Source organism: Prionailurus bengalensis, chromosome B1, assembly GCF_016509475.1.
Source record: "Prionailurus bengalensis isolate Pbe53 chromosome B1, Fcat_Pben_1.1_paternal_pri, whole genome shotgun sequence".
Lineage (NCBI taxonomy): Eukaryota > Metazoa > Chordata > Mammalia > Carnivora > Felidae > Prionailurus > Prionailurus bengalensis.
The window spans coordinates 49,615,438-49,633,467 of record NC_057344.1 but is presented as its reverse complement, the minus strand read 5'-3'; the positions used below and the strand labels follow the sequence as shown (position 1 = coordinate 49,633,467).

General features: G+C 38.1%; 1 protein-coding gene across 1 annotated transcript in view; it reads right to left on the bottom strand.

Moving 5' to 3' along the window:
- ELP3 (elongator acetyltransferase complex subunit 3) overlaps positions 1-18,030 on the bottom strand; it is a 97,670-nt gene that overhangs the window by 11,746 nt on the left and 67,894 nt on the right. Inside the window, exons 11-14 of the mRNA XM_043564906.1 lie at positions 14,325-14,415; positions 11,531-11,596; positions 9,683-9,910; positions 8,675-8,756 (exon numbers count right to left, since the gene is read on the bottom strand). Coding sequence (XP_043420841.1) covers positions 8,675-8,756; positions 9,683-9,910; positions 11,531-11,596; positions 14,325-14,415 — 467 coding nt within the window. The remainder of the gene's footprint in view (positions 1-8,674; positions 8,757-9,682; positions 9,911-11,530; positions 11,597-14,324; positions 14,416-18,030) is intronic.

Below are 18,030 nucleotides of genomic sequence, written 5' to 3'. Positions count from 1 at the left end.
TCATATACAATTTACTACCTTCCCAAATTGAGAAAACAAGACTTCAAGGTCCATTAACTATTTTCAGGTGTTTGTTTGGGGGCAGGAATGTGGATAAGGGTAGGATATCTTTAGAGAGAAACCAGCCCAAAGATGGTCTATATTCTATAACCTAGTAGAAAGGTTAAGTGGCCAATATCATAGATCTAAAGGATTAAACATTTAGATAGGCTTATAAAGGGAAATACAGAAATGTCCTCATGGAAGAGAGATAGCAGACAAAAGGTCAGATGCAGGGGTTACTTGTAGGGGCCTGCCAAAGTCTACTTAGGACAGTGTTAGGTATAACTGTGCTGCCATGACTGGCTCTATGAAACCCTGATATTGGGTTTGGGACAAGAACTCTTGAATCTACATATGGCCAAAGACAGTCCATCCTGGGAGAAGGCTAAATGAAGTTTTCTGTAGAAAGGGACTGGGTAACTTAATCTCAAGTTAATGAAAACATATTTAACTTAGTAGGCAAAGGTGGCCGCCACCAGATCTTCTCTTTAAAAGTGGATATATTTCCTCTCTTTTAAAATGTGGGCTGGCCCAATGACTCTGGTAACCAATAGAATGGGGCATAAGTCACATTGTGGTAGACAGTCTCTAAGAGGAGGACTCCCAAAGTCCCTGTCTACTGGTATTCAGTCTTGCATAATCCCTTGAGTGTGGGCTGGACTTGTTGACTTATTACTAAGAGTAGGTATAAGGACTGTAGCTCCCATCTCAAGGGGCCGTCTCTGTGATCACTCTGCTGAGGGCAGCAAGCTGCCACGTGATGAGCAGCCCTTTGGAGAGGCCTACATGGCATGGTGAGGAACTGTGGCCCTAAGACCAACAGCCCATGAGGAACTGAAGCCTGTCAAACCACATGGTAAACCTGGAAGTGGATCTTTCAACCCCAATTGAATCCTGAAATGATTACAACTCCAGCTGATACCTTAACTGGAGTTTTATGAGATACTCTGAGGCAGAGGTACCTTGCTAAGTCACTTCTAGATTTCTGACTTATAGGAATTGTGATGACCGCTTGTTTTCAGACATTAAGTTTTGTGATTATTTATTACACAGCAACAGATAATGAATATAAGATGTTCTGGGACTTCTAAGTCTAGTCTTTGCTCCCTTCCTTTAAGAGCCCAGCCTTCATGCTATGAGAAATGCAAGTCAGGTAGAAAAGAACCAAGGTGCTCATGCTGACAGTCTCAACTGAGCACCCATTACCAGCTAGAACTGAAACTCCAGACAAGCCAACCTAGTCACAGCTGATGGCCATTTAAGCCACCCCAGCCAAGGTCCTAGACATCATGAAACAGAAGTGAGCCATCTTCTCTATGCCCAGTTGAATTTCTGACCCACAGAATCACCAAGAAAATAAATTGGTTGTTGTATTAAGCCACTAAATTTTGGGGTGATGTGTTACACAACAAGAGATAACCAAAACAACCACTAATTAGTAGGATTTGCAGTAAGAGGTAACAGGGCACATAGGATATAGATCTGGGGCTTCTGGACTGCTTTACCAAACAACAGTGATTCATTCATAAATGGTGGATAAAGCAGACAACTGGATGCTCAGGGAGGTAGAGGATTGGGGGCAGGGGGCATAAGGAAATATAATCCCATGGTCACAATCTAAAACCCTAAATCCATCAGTTAATGTCTCAGAAATGTGAGTCAGAGACAACAGTTCAAGCCATGTGATAAAAAGAATAAGAAATTCCCTGTGTTATGTCTTGCTGGAATTAGAAATGCTTAAACTAAAAAGCTCTATAAAAACAGTATCTTGGTTGCTAAGGAAGGCAGCATCAATGTTTTCCAGAATTATTTAGTAATCTGTTCCCCCAAAGGGGAAGAATCTGCCAAATCCTTGCCTCTAAGATCTAAAAGAGGAAAGTTTTATCAAAAATTGAGTGGATTATAACAATGTCAAATATTTATAGAAAAGAACAATACTAATCACATGAAAGTTACATTGATAAGGAGTTAATACTGCAACAGACTAAAATCAGACATTGTGACGAAGAGCAGATGATGAGAAGTCTAGACTAGACAACTCTGGAGAAGGCTTCCTTCCTCAGAAAAAAGCCGAGGAAGCATCTAACTTTACAACAAAGGCAGTCATTTATATCAAAGCACCCAGACCTCTCAGGAATATTATTAGAAGCCACATGATATAGCACTATTCCTCTTCCCAAGCAGAAGTACAGTCGTAATTCCCAATATCTATAAACTAAGAGGAACAAGAATGGGGAGAAAAAGTATACATATGTTAAGCATGTCAACATTAGCAGGGCTGTCCTCTGGGACATTAATGTGCACATTTCTGAGATACAAGGACACTTGATAGCATGGACCTAGGAAGAGAAACAGCACTTGCCAGATGCTGTTTCTCATGTGCCAACAAGCTACTACCTACTCCTATCACTAGCTTCTGCCTAGGAAACCTCACCATAAGATCCAAACAGTGGACACTCACCAGTGGCCTATTAAGGAATATTTGGAAAACATGCATTAGTTACTATAGTCATGAAATACAGAGAGAGGGATGAGTATAATGCACTTGATATGCAAAGTACTACAGTCTGGTATCTGATTCCTCTACAAATGAATGAATAACAAATCAGGGAATGCAGAGTCCTGGGAGGAGCTATGCAAGGATGCCTCCACAGTCCAGCTGCAATACACACACCAGTTGGCAAACATTTAGCTAATTTCTTATCTAGCAAAATAGTATTCCATATCATCATTGCTAGTCTAATGATTAAGAATCAAATTCTTGTAGCAAAGCAATATTTTATGTTTTTATCTATTATCTTTAAACAGAAAGATATTACCCACCACCACAATACAATCCTATTGGAACATGCACCAAAAAAGAAATATGGGGGCACCTGAGTGGCTCACTTGGGTAAGTTAAGTGGCCAGCTCTTGATTTTGGCTCAGGTCATGATCTCACGGTTTGTGAGTTTGAGCCTGGCATCAGGCTCTGTGCTGACAGTGCAGAGCCTTCTGGGGATTCTCTCTCTCTCCCTTTCTCTCTGGCCCTACCCTGTTTGCACTTTCAAAAATTATTTAAATAAACATTTAAAAAAACATTTAATTGTTAGAATGCTAAAGTGGAATAAATAGAGGAATATACAGAACCCTAACAATGTGCATTTCATTAGGGGATAATTTATTACAAGATAAATTATGTAAAGGGATGAAACAGAAACTACAAAAGAGCACACAATCTTTCCCCTTCCTTTCTGTATGCACATAGCACACAGGCGGCACAAACTAGTTTGCGTTTGGCAGGCTTCCTGTGTCCTTACCAAAGAAATAAGCCAAAATGAGGAAAAGCTTTTCTAGGCATTTTGGTAAGGATCAAGAGTCCATTACCAGACACATCTAGTTACAAATATACGCTTCTTTTCACCTAGATTATAATGCAGAGAATAAAACTACCTTCACCTTAAGTAAAGGGAGATGGGTTGCAGCCTGGAATACAGGTGAAGTTTCTGGGGTTCAGTAAGTAAATCTAAGTCATTTGTAGTTTAATGAAACCAAATGACTGTTATTTTCTGCCCACATATCATTAAACACTGGCTCTGGGGTACAAGATCATGAATTTCAGTCCCAGGAAACCATATTGGATTATGTAAGGCATAGGCATGTTGGTTTTTTCACTAGTAGGAATTGTAGATGTAGCTTTTAGAATCATATTCTGAGCATCATGATTTTAGAATGATCTCCTCTCCACAGTGACTTGTTTACTCACTCTATATTTAAGGTTTAAAGATTATTCATCCTATATATTTATCTTCCCCCCTTCTCTTTGACTTTAAATGGGTTTAAACAAAATGGCTAACAGTCTCTGACTTCAGTGGATTTCTGTCATCAACCATTCAGACATTTTCCTCATTTCTCACCATCACTGTGTGATCTATCAGCCTTGCACAATTCTTGGCCAATGGCCATATTAATTTTCTACTTGAAAGAACACAAATAGAATACTGCTTATGACGAAGGTACTAGGGGGAGCTTGGGAATAGCTGTTTGTCTTGATGCATAGTAATTAGCTTGGCAAACAGAAACAGTAACATGATTGGATCTGATACCTAGCCAAAACTGCCAAAAGAAAAAAAAAAAAATCATCTGTTGGGTATATTAAGTGGCTTTTTAAATAGCAGCTATCAACAGTTATATTTGCCCTTTTGGAAATGGTACGGGCAGTGTAACATCAGAGATCTCCAGTTTCCATGGTGATTATTAGTGACGGCATTTCAAATGTTGTAGGTTAGGTTCTACAGTATAATCACTTGTACTTGACACCATAAGACAGGGAAGAGAAAAAAATGGCTTCATCCTAACATATTTAAAGGAAAGAGAGATAAAAATCCACATAGATAAACATGGCTTTTAAGTAGATACAATTTGTTAATCTTAAACAGGTGTATGTTGACAGAAGCTACATAAGCTGGTGAGAGATACTAAAGCACTTGGATATAATAGGGACTAATTAATTGCTTATTTAGCAGTAATTAACTGCCCACACATGTTATAAACTGGTTGTTCTTACCTTACTGGTTTACCCATTTTGTATGTACAAAAAAGATTATTTTCTTATTCTGAAGCAATCATGAGTTGAGATATAGTCTAAGTAGAGAGAAAAATTTATCTTCCTCTGGAGTTAAGGATAATCTGTGGGGTGAAGATTGAGTTAACTGTGCAGCCCAATTTCAACACCCCTCAAGGTCCAGGCAGTAGTATCTCATACTTCCTTGATCTGCCCTCTCAACTCCAGTCCCTTGAACATAGGAGACACTCAATACACTTGGTGATTCTGATGCTGATGAAGCCAATCATTTCATTTTTGCTTTAATTTTCAAATTTAGAGTTGATGGTTAACTTTGAAATACAGTTTACTTATGAAGACAATTATATATACTTAAAAAAATAGAATGAATAATCTAAAAGGTCTAAGTGCTTCACCTGACTCCAATAAACAGGAAAATTTTCAATTTCCTCAAGTAGCTATAAAGTCAGTCTTTTAAAAAAGGATAAATTAGCTGTAAAATATTCAGTATATGCCTTTTATAAACAAAATATATTGAGGTAACAAAGATAAAAACCAATTTGTTTTTAACAGGGAAAAATAGAACACATGGAGTCTGACTAGTGATTCAAATCAGATCTACTGTGCAGTTAATCATACTGTCTAGAGGCAGAATCAAAGATTATAAATCCAAATAACAGAAAATCTGCTGGCAAGTTGAGGGGAAGTCATAATGAATCAGAATGTAATTAAAAAAAAAAAAAAACTCGACATAAGTGCATTACTCTTACAGTCACTGTAACCAGAATGATAAATGACCTGTCTCTCCCTTACTCAAGCTACTAGTTATGCCAGGACAGAATATGTAGGCCACCACTGTGTACAAAAGCCTACAGACCAGAACAAGGATGGATTTACAAATCAAAGACAAGGTCAGAAAAAAAACATACGACGCTTAGATCACAAAGTAGCACCAAATTGTGATGAAGTCAATATGTATCCACAAATCATAGGATAACCTAACCATGGGAAACTTTATCATTTTTATCATCAAATATCTAACATACAAGGAGACTAAGTGCAATTACTAATGAAATTAAAGGGCTTCCTAACATGGTTTCAGGAAAGAATCTACTTAAAATGTAATCAGTAAAACACAAGTGGTTATGTTGAGAACTAAAAGAGATGAAAACACTAAGGGGCAGAATTATAGACTGCTAGAATTGTAAAAGATAACCCACCCCAATTTTTTTCAGTAAGGGAAGAAAGGTCTATGGAGATCAAGTGAAATTATCCAAGATCACAAGGAGTGAGGGCTACGGTCAACACAGGAATGGAATCCAAACTCTCCCGCCACCAAGTGTCTCTTCCTATACAGCACACCTAATGAAGCACTGTGAATAAACACAGTAGACAAGCACCACTGCGATCATAAGGATATTTTCATTCCAAGGATCAAATTATGGAGAACGGTTTGACTTTTTACAAAAACTAATTTCACACACACACACACACACACACACACACACACACACACACAGAGTGTACTCAAAACAGAAAGACCAAAGTGAAATATGAACAAACATGGAAGGACAAAAGCTACATAAAAGGTGATGATAATGCATACTTTAAATCTGTACTACTCAAAGTTCTGAATAATGGACATCTCAGGTGTGTGATTCAGAAACTTAACTGAACAATATGTTACTAAATTAGAGGAATAAAATGCATCATACATAGAGAAATATTCTTGGCTTTTTTCATCAGAAGGGTGATCAGATCTTGAGTCAAAGAGAAAGTCAAGGTACTATGTGCTTTCCCTAATAGAAAGCAATGATGCAACTTAGAGACTAGAGTGACAGGAAATAATGCTTCCTTACTCCCACAGAACTCACTTTAGTTCCAAAAGACAATCCAGGACTGCTCTTACAGAAACCCACTAGCCCAGAGAAACCCCCTATACAGAAATCTAGTAGTCCTACTGTAGCAGCTAAGGAGAAAGGTTCTTCCCAGCTTTTTTCAGCAAGACTCTTATTTTAAAAATTCTACAAGCAGATGATCTGAAATTGAGCTATTATTTAGATTATGATAAAAAGCTAGAAAGAGGACAGATGCTGATTTCCACTTAGAAAGACACCCTACTCATAAAAAGCAGAAACTAAGGCTCTTACGGGTGCCTGAATAGAACCTCAGCCAAGTCAGGGGCCCTCTGTGCATGTAACATTTCTACAAATGGATAGATATTATGAAGGCTAATGAAATAATGTGGAGAAGTAATAGAATACCAATGTTCTTTGGTTGTAAAATTGATTATGTTCCCACAGATACCAGAAAACCACGTGACTGCACAGTAGACTGCGGGTGTGCAGGCCCCACCATGGTCACAGAGAGTATCTTTCCCTTAATGGTTTGGAAGAGAATATGAAAACCTTGCCATTCAAAATGTGGTCTGAAGACACAATTAGCACAGGTATCACTGTAAGTTGGTCAGAAATGCAGGCTCTCAAGCCCCACCCCAGACTGAATCTCCAATAAAAAAATTTTTTTTAATGTTTATTTATTTTTGAGAGAGAGGGAGAGACAGAGCGTGTGCACGCATGCGTGTGCGCGCGCGCGCGCGCGCGCGCACACACACACACACACACACACACACACACACACACACACACACACGAGTGGGGGAAGGGCAGAGAGAGAGGGAGACAGAATCAGAAGCAGGCTCAAGGCTCTGAGCTGTCAGGACAAAGTCCGATGCAGGGCTTGAACCCACGAGCAGTGAGATCATGACATGAGCCAAAGTCAGAAGCTTAACTAACTGAGCCACCCAGGCGCCCCCTGAATCTGCATTTTAACAGGATCTCTGGATAATGTACAAGCACATTAAAGCCTGAGAAGTACTGTGCTGAACACACTGACAGTGTTCTAGCGAAAGGGACTGCTGAATGTCAGGTGCTTTCAACCCTTCACAGGTGTGTGTGTAGAGTAAGTCTCAAGTCAGGCTGGACCTCTTCGGGGAACAGGAAAGGTTGACTTCTGGACAACCACAGGTTACAACTGAGACGTAAACATTTTTTATTACAAATATCAGTATCGCTTAGGTGAGCCTCTTTTTAGTGAAATTAAGGTAACAGAGAAAAATATATAAAGCTAGCCATGTTAAGAAATGTTTTACTAATCCATCTGGATAATGCCAAAAACCATAGCCAGACTAAATGATTAAGTGAGCCTGGGTCATTACATTTTCATAATTATAATCATTAAAACCTGGGCAAGGGTGTTGATTTATTGATTAGCAACAATTTATTTATTTATTTTTTAAACTCATTTCAACTCTCATTTTCAGAAAAGATTATTTACAAGATCTTAAAAGAAAAGAATCTGCTTTAAGAAAGGAGCATGTTTTCTAATGGGAAAATAAACCTGGAGGAAAAAAACCCCTACGTTCTGATCATGGCTTTTCCACATTAGCTTCTTATTAGGAATAGCAATTTTTGGGATATAGTACTAAACAGTAGGAGTGAAAGGGTATCTATATTATTTCTTTTTCTCTCACACTAGAATTTCCTTTTTGTGACCACTTCCCTTTGTGTGATGTCCCACACAAAGTATGGGGAAAGCTGCAAACAAGGGAAAGCTGTTCCCTGAAGCAAAGTCACTGAGAGCAATATTTATGGAGCAAAGAACTCTGCCTTTAAATATCTTGTACTGGCAACTGAGATTCCATTTTAACTTTCTGAACAACAGTGTTGATAACAGCCACACTGGTTTACTTTTTCTTGGATCCATATCACCAAATTTCATTTTCTCAGACAGAGTAACTGGGCACAAAGCACAAGAGAGGAAATGACGACTAGTGGGGCAGACAGATGACGGGTGTGACAGCAAGAAAGACAGGACACCGATTACTGGTCTTGCCACTCTGTGCTTCTGAAAGCTCTACTCCACCAGACTACTTACAGGAATTCTGTGTGTGAGCACAAGTCTTTTACTGTTGTACTTGGCCCAATCCTGACTAATCATAAATAGGGGTAAGAGAGGCCTGAGATAGTTTTAACTGTGATACCAAGTTAAAATGTGAATGAATCATGAATTTTGCTCTCCTCCAGTTACCTGATATAACAGCTATTTTCCCAGATCCGTGTTCTTCTCTAGCTATTCTTTCTGCCTCCTCCATCAGAAGCATGCCAAATCCCTGGAAGGAGCAAAGGAGGGGATTAGGGAATTGAGAAGAAAGGAAGTCAGTAAGAGGGGTCTGTAAAACAAAAAGGCTAATATTTAGTAGTTGCTAAAATCTGCTAAAATAAGAATGACAAAAAAAAAAAATGCATGGGAGTAAGAAAAGAGAAACCATTCAATTATACCAAAAATACCCTGTAGCAGACTAGTAAAAAAAGGGAATAATTTTGCAACAAAAGCCATCAAAAGGTATTCTGTGGATGATGTAATCTCATCACAGCAAGGGGGCAATTGCCTCTCAACTTCCTGTCTCTTTTTAAATAAGTTCTAGGCAATCTCTAGGTGATGAAGTCTGGGGCATCTAATCTTGTATCTATTAGTCACCCCTACAATTTCTAAAAGGTTTTTGAAACCAGGCAATATTCTTAAATCACTAAGTTTGGGGTCTACTCTGTACCCACCAATAGTGGTTTTAAGCCACTTCCTGGAAATTTTAAAGAGTGAGTTATTTCTTTATTTAGGTTGTCTGTGGGGAGTGGAACAGCATTCCACTACATGTCAGATATAGCTTGCATCTATGAAGACCTTTAATATTTCACAAGTGCTTTCACATCATCTGCTTTGATTTCATAATACATAGTTGAATCATATGAAATTGCTGGTATTAGGCCATTTCTGACTTTCAAAAATAGCAATTTCATATGGTTCAATCTAATACTATATTCTACCTGAGTCTCCAATTTGTCTCTCGCTCCTCCTCCTTCACACTCAAAAGAAAACATCTCTGAACATACAATATTAGTTCTTCACTTTCTGTCCTTGCCTTTCCCCCTTTCTCCTTCCTCCTCTGCCTCTGCCCCCTCCTTCTGCCCATTCCTTTTCTCTCTTCCTCCTTTGGGCAAGTTTCTAATTATAGTCAAATAGAAATGGAATACAGGATACCTGATGCTGAAATTTAGTAGGATCTCGACTGCTCACAGGGACTACACTTCCGTACACATGCAGCTCTCGAACTATGGAAACACCTCCAACCAATTCAAAACGGAAGGTTTCTTCCGAACATTTTCGTAATCTCAGGAGGCCAATCAGAATGTCTTGATCTGGGTCTTCATATGATAAGAATGTTTCCCAGCCACCATTCGCAACATAATCTCTCCTTACCAATTCAACCTGTTTAATAAAAAGTCACACACACAAAGTTTTTTAAATTAGAGAAAATTCATTTTTATAAGTATTTATTTAGGTTAATACACACAATTAAGGATAACGAATAATCACGAATTAGGTTTCTTTTTACTTGTCTACTTTCAAATATCAATGATTAAGAAAGAGTTCATGCCTTGTTCATGGAATATTATAAAAGGAAAACAATTCTATAATTGCATAAATATTTGAACTTCATTAACCTTGAGATTCTTACAGAGATCTGGCTCAGTAAATGCTTCTATGTACTTAAACCTCTGATCCTCCATGAAGAGTCTCGAAGGTAAAATTACATATTATGTCACATGCATAGCTCTTGGGAGCACCACTGAGCCCCAGAACTGTTAGGTCCTCAATGGTTTCATTTTCTAGCCTTTGCTTCTTCCACTAAAACCTGATTTTGGGGGAAAAATGTGTTACTGGTCACTTGTTCCTTGATGGGCTTTTAAGAAAGTATGGCATCCCACAGGGCCCTTAAAATATTATGACTAGTTATAAGATTAAACATTAAAGAAAATTCAAGAACTGGAGAGCAGCTTATAGGGGAAGCTCTGTGGTACCAATCTACATAGGCTTTTGACTCTTCAACTCATTGTTCAAGTGGCCCTTGAATTTTGCATCTGCATAAGCAATATGTAACAATATTCAGAGACAAACCTACATATATGGGCATGGTCACACTCAGACACATTGTGAAGATAGGCTGACTGTACCAGTAGTGAAGTGAACAATTCACACCAATGCTTAAATTTCCTCTCAAACTTAACATTTACTAACTAACTGGATTGCACAAGAATTTGGAAAAATGATTAACTGTGCTTGGGTCTACTTTTTTCTTCAAAAGGTCCCAGATGTTAAAAACATCAATTAAACAAACCATGCATTTTGAGAACAGAAATATCAATGCAGGTGTCATCTAATCTCTCTCAAGTAGGGTTCCACAAAAGAGCTAATCCCCACAGAAAGTTTGGCATATAGCTAGGCATTATACGTACATAGGAGAGAAGTTAACTCATTACAAACAATGACTACTTTTAGGCATCAGGCTTAAGTTTTGTGGAACCCTTATTGACAAGGGCCCTGAATTCATCTGATTACCACCAATGGGCAATAATTTTAATAGTTGTAGTACCCACAAAGATAAACAGATCACATTCAGCTCTACCTGAAGGTAGCCACTAGCTGTATGTAGCTATTTATATTTGGATTAAAATTAAATAAAATTTAAAACTCAGTTCCTCAGTTGCACTGGCCACTTTTTAAGTACTTACCATCACATGTCACATTGGACTGACACCACATTGGATAGCACAGATTATAGTTTGCAACCCTGCAGAAGGTTCTAGTGGACAGTGCTGATCTAGAATGAAGTTCAGACTTGGTTTTCCTAACCTGTCTCTTCTACAGTTCAGCCACCCTCATATTTGTCTTTCCTGTCTTAACATCTATATTTGATCCTCAATTACTCTTTGCTTAGTTTACTTATTAACTTCTAGGGATCAGTCCTGTTGGTAAGAAAGTGTGGGTCCAGGTCTGAAAAAAATTTATGAACAGGACCCAATCTCTCTATAAAATGAAGAAACTAACCTGGTATGGCCGTACTTTGTGATGAATTTCTTGGATTCCAACCTCTCTGGTTCTCACGTCTCGACACTGAAGAAAAAAAAGTGGAGGAAAGGGGCAAATACAAAACTGGGTTAACTAATTCAATTTTTATTCATACCTTTCCACCAAACCCTGAGCTCAAAATTAAGTTTGGACATAATTTACAATGAGATAATAAGAACCAAATTTAAAAATAAAACCATCTTTAATAAATCTGAGGATAGGGGAAAACAAAGTATGAAGTTAGTATAGTATTGCTTTACAAACAAGCTTAGAATTCAGAGATCAATATATGATACCCAAATAACATATGTCCTAAAACCTGGAAATAGTTTTTTTTTTACCCAGGGGATATAGCTGTACCTGTAAGTAGAACCCAAAACTATGTATACAGAAGAGTAAAAAGCAAATTCCTAATTTTTAAATATCTTCATCATTTTATGGCAGTTAACATTTTTAGCATTACCATGCTTGTATCATTTAGAAGTTGGAAAGACTGCTGTGGTATTTTTTCTTTTTTTCAGAGAAGGGCACTGTGGGAGAAAGGATGGGAGGGAGGGAGGGAGGGAGGGAGGAAAGGAAGAAAAAAGATGGAACCTAGAGCTATTTATTATACATCTGAACCACAGTCACAAGAGCATCACTGGGAGGCTGCAGATGATATACATGCAATGCTTCTCCTTGTATGGCCAAGCTTATGTGATAGGACTCTCACGTCTTTTTTTCTTCTTCTTAATGTTTATTTAAGGGGGGAGGGGAGGGAGGGAGAGAGAGGGAGAGGGCAAGAGAGAGTGAGTGAACACTCAAGCAGGGGAGGGGCAGAGAGGGAGAGAGAGAATCCCAAGCAGGCTCTGCACTGTCAACGCAGAGCCTGACACAGGGCTCAAACTCCCGAACCGTGAGCTCATGACCTGAGCCGAAATCAAGAGTTGGATGCTTAACCAACTGAGCCACCCAGGCACCCCGTGACCCTCACTTCTATTCCACAATACAGTATACATAACTACATAGCCTGACATTTATAATTACAGAGTCATTACAGTATTCCATTATATATCCCATGGTATATTTTCCCATACAGAACTGTAAAAATTATTTTCAGGATTCTAACATTTTCTACCAGTGAGAAAAGATCACCCTAGGAAATGTGATGATGTCATGCAAGCTATACTACTAAAACAGCATTATTTATGAAGTGCTGTTATATATGTAAAGAATTCCACGAGAAAGATAAGAGCTCACTATTCAGTTTTATAAAAACAAAGCTATTTCCATGTTCCAGACATGAGCCCAAGATAATAATGCTTTAATGTGGATTCCATGAACTCCAAAATTATATAGCAAACAAAGATCACAAGTCTCTATAATTATAAATCTATTACATTTAGATGTTGTCTTTTAGCTACAGCAGTTCTATACAGTAGGTTGCATGTGAACAAGCTATAGTTACATGCTCTTAATGAACACCTGCATGCCTTTTTGGTGGTGGTGGTGGTGGGGGGGGGGTGTTATGAGAAAATGCTTTTTAAAAGCAGAGATTGGTGTGTGCTCATTTTCTGGTAAAGACAGTCTGTGAGCTAGATGTCTTTCAGCTGTCTTCAGTGTTTAGACTCAAACCCAATTTAAGAGAGAATATAAGGGATACAGGGTTAACGACGATAGCTAGATGATGAAATTATCAGGATAACCAGGTCAGGTCAGTCACTTTGGCTGTGGTATTCTCAGAGGAGAGAGGTGCTGGAAGACAAGGACAGCTGGAGACTGGGAAGAAGAACGGGCATAATACAGACTTGTCTGCTTGTTTGGTGCTATTAATTACTCTGATTACTGTATTTGCTATTTTTCCAGAACTTGAAATTGTCTTTTTTTTCTTTCTTTTGTAGAATAAGCTGATCATGTTCACAAACTCTCCTTTGGACAATTTTCTGAAAAGGTTTCTCTATAACAATTTAACTGAGAGAATAAAATGTCTTGGGCAGGTGCACAAACATGACATGCAGTCTTCAAAATGATGTCTCTCAAAGTCTGTACTGTTCATGAGAACATCCCACAGCTCCATTCCAGACCTAGTGAATCTGAATTGCTGAAGGCAGAGCCCAGAAATCAATGCTCAGGCCTTGACCCCACTTCTGGCTTTTCCTCTTTAGCAGCTCTAAGAAGGAGTTTCTAGGGCACTGTGAATTTATGTTATAATCACCTTGATGTGATTTATGAATCATGTGCAGAGACTGTTAAGTTGCAGATTCCTGGGCTCTTCTGCATGTCCAAGGCCAGAAGAAAGAAGGTGTTTAGTAAATATCTGAAATAAGTAAGTACTTGAAAAAACATGGGGGTGGAGCAGGGCAAGGGACATTGGAATATGTGGGCAATAGCACTGTTTCGTAATCATTTTACACACGTTATCCTGGTGTCTTCAAACACATACTCATATCTTCTATCTCCACTAGTCAAGAACTGAACACCCAATACTTCAAAAGAAAAAAAAAAAGAAAAAAGGAAATACTTCAAAATTTAAAAAAGAGAGTTGAGATCATAGTTGGCATCTGGCACCCTTAAATCGACAAATATGCTCTTTTAGAAGAAAGCAGAGGGGTGCAAGGGAGAAGATGCAGCCTTTGCAACCACTGGTTTCAACTTCATGTTTTATATACACCTAGTAAGAATGCCTTCAGTATATGAAAACTTTTTGACCAAACTTGGGAGTCTGTGTGTACCAAAGTTAAGTGCCTTGTGTTTCAGATTACTTTGATCTCAACAGTTACTGTCAGACTCTTACCTGTATTCCAAGGTCTTTCATTCTTGCAAATGCCAGCTCTCTCAAATTACCATGCTCTACTCCTGAGCTGACTAAGGGCATTGGAATATCTCTGCAGAAAAAAAAAATCAGCTGTTGCAATATATAAATCATTCTCTACAGCAGAAAGGCAGGGATATTTTAAAAAAGGAAACAGAAAAACCCAAACATACAAAAATCTACAGAGGAGATCAGAAAAGAAGGATATTCTAACCAGGAGGTAAGGTTCAGGGCTTCTCTGTCCCTCAGTTTTCCCATCCATGAAATCATGATTTTCACCAACCACTCAGGGGTTTTGTGAGAAACACCTGATGGAAATCATTTTATAAGATTACAAAGTATAAAACAAAACTGATCATCATCAGTAATGATTTTTGGTTGAAGAGATATATGTACTAAACAAAACAAGAAATCCAACATGTCTAAAGAGGAGAAATACTATTTTTTAAACGTTTATTAATTTTTCAGAGAGAGAGAGTGCGCACGCACACGTGCATGTGAAACAGCACTGGGGGACGGGGCAAAGAAAGAGAGGAAGAGAGTGAATCCCAAGCAGGCTCTGAGCTGTCAGCATGGAGCCGGATGGGGGGATCAATCCAAGGCCATGAGATCATGACCTGAGCTGAAATCAAGTTGGACATTTAACCGATTGAGCAACCTAGGTGCCTCAGAATAACAATTATTATTAATGCACTACTTTATTGATGGCTTATAAACACTTTCCCATACCCGTTGCTGAATGATAAGTAACCAGGAAGCTCAAAAGCCTGGTTTAGCCAACAACAACAAATATATAAAAAGAATATATTTTCCCTTGTTTCATATAAATCTAAATTAGAAGCAACCCTGCATTAGAAGAGTTGCAGCTTGCCTAAATATGAGTGGAGAAAATTCTATTTCCTGCCATCAACACAGCATAAAGTGCCAGGCATCAAGTACATGTCAGTCAAATCTTGAAGTTATGAGTTTTATTTTGGTAGCCCCAACACCCTCTTTTAGACAGAAATCAGCATCTAAAGATAAAAGTTAAAACAAATCTGAAGAGTATACTTAGCATATCTGTTTCCTATTCAAAGACAAGTCCCCAGTTTGTTTTGTCTAATATTTGGCTCATTAGAAGAAAGACTTGAAGAATACACCAAATATCCTTTCTTCTCATTTTTGCTTTTGAATTATCTCGAGTCTTTTTCTTCTCTTTTTACTTATCCCTCCAAATGTTAAGTACATACAATTAGCTAATTCACCCATTCAATTCTAATAAGATATTTCTCATTCACTCAAAAGGATCAAAGGCCAATCAATTAACATTAAACCCTACACACAGGGGTGCCTGGGTGGCTCAGTAGTTGGCTAAGCCTCTGACCTTAGGTCATGATCTCGTGGCTCCTGGGTTAGAGCTCCACATCCTGTTGTATGCTGACAGCTCAGAGTCTGGAGCCTGCTTCGGATTCTGTGTCTCCCTCTCTCTCTCTGCCCCTCCCCTGCTCATGCTTGGCCTCTCTCTCTCTTTCTCAAAAATGAATAAACTTAAAAAAAAAAAAAAAACTATACACAGTAAATCTATTAGGCTCTGGAAGCCAATGGAGTTTCCAGTAGACACTATATGAAGCAATGAAAAGCCAAAATTCTTTAAGACAATGACACAACAGGGAGTTCAAAGTTAGAGTGATATTGAATAAATATATTTTAAGTGATTAGTTAATATATGTGGTTTACTTACAGTTTTAGTAAAAAAAAACTAACTTTCTATCTTTTAAACTGTAATTTCTTTTTTAATATAGCTTATTTATTTATTTTGACAAAGAGAAAACATGAATGGGGGAGGGGCAGAGAGGGAGGGAAAGAGAGAATCCCAGGTAGGCTTTACACTGATAGATGCGGGGATCAAACTCACAAACCATGAGATCATGACCTGAGCTGAAATCAGAGTCGAATGCTTAACTGACTGAGCCATCCAGGCGCCCTGGAACTATTTTCTTAAACTCAAATACATTTTGGGGCGCCTGGGTGGCGCAGTCGGTTAAGCGTCCGACTTCAGCCAGGTCACGATCTCGCGGTCTGTGAGTTCGAGCCCCACGTCGGGCTCTGGGCTGATGGCTCGGAGCCTGTGTCTGATTCTGTGTCTCCCTCTCTCTCTGCCCCTCCCCCGTTCATGCTCTGTCTCTCTCTGTCCCAAAAATAAATAAACGTTGAAAAAAAAAAAAATTCCCTCTTTATAAAAAAAAAAAAAAATTAAAAAAAAAAAACTCAAATACATTTTAAATTAGTAATCAGATGCAACTAAATGAAGGTTACTGAAGTAAAAAAATATGCTTTATTTCAGCAAGGAATGTGCAAATATACCGTTTTAAATATTTTGCTGTTTCATATTACATAAACCAAAGTTCAAGTCTTCTAAATGCCCTTTTATACCCGGAGACATTTTATAAATAACTTACAAATATCTGTACTTTCACAACTTAAAGTAAAATTTAAAATTTCATGTTATACATGACATGAAATTAATCTGATAAAGTCAATGGCAATCACTGTTAGTACCCGTTATGTGACAGATACCTCGATTCTTGTTACTCTCTGCACTTAAATTCCATAAAGGTACCTTGCACACTGAATTCACAAATACTTAAACACAGCTCCTGCAGAAAATGCAGAGATAGGTTTCTGTGAACCTGTGGTCACATTTTCTTCAACTGATCAATACATAACTTTGTTTTATGTGTTTCTTTTTAAAGATACTTTATTTAACATATAAGATTTATTAACATAGTACTTGTGGGTAGCAGCAGTATAATTCATGCCTTAATGAAGCTTATCCAATATTCGTTTTCTTCAAAGGCTCATCACAGCCTTCTTGTGCTTAGGAATGCTAGATAGAAAGCATTTTAGCGCTATGTGTGGGGCCACTTTAAACAGCAAAATCAACACAAAACACAATAATGTGAAAAATGGGTTAAGCAGATTGCGAAATGATGCCTGTTTACAGTACGAGGGCTGAAACAAGCACACAGTATCAGAACAAAATCTTGTTCCTCATCAACCCTTCAACTACTAGTCTAACATACACCGCTGACTCTTGTTTCACCATCTCAATAATGGCTGTCAAATTGGTGATTATCATCCCTTCTGCATTTCTTAGTTGAGCTTGTAAGGAAGAACTTCCTCTTCTCCATTTATTTATTTATGAACTCGTGGACTCCTATTTCATTCAAAGAGCTGTAATCTGATACTAACATTATTTATTTTGCTTAAATTAGATTTGGTCAGTAGGTGTGTATTCAGGCTGGTTTCTGGGTCTTTTTGACAAGTCCTCATTCCTTGGATATTTCCTTACTTTCTGGAACAACAAGATGTTCCAGGTTTATCTTGTACGTTTGCTGTCCCAGCCCTGGAACTGGCCATTTTTCCAAGCAGCCCTGATTCTTTTAAGTGGAGAATGGTATTTATAAACCAAGATCTGGGCACTCACTGTGTTCATTACTACTGAGGTATCATTGCTTCTAGACTCTCAGTATAAACAACCAAGAAATTTATGTATGTATTATGTGTATATATATATATATATATATATATATATACACACACACTCATATATGTATGTACATGCAAGCATATATATGTTTATATATCCATAACTATATCTATATGTAAATTTAAAAGCCCCATGAGTTCATGCTGATAATTACAATTC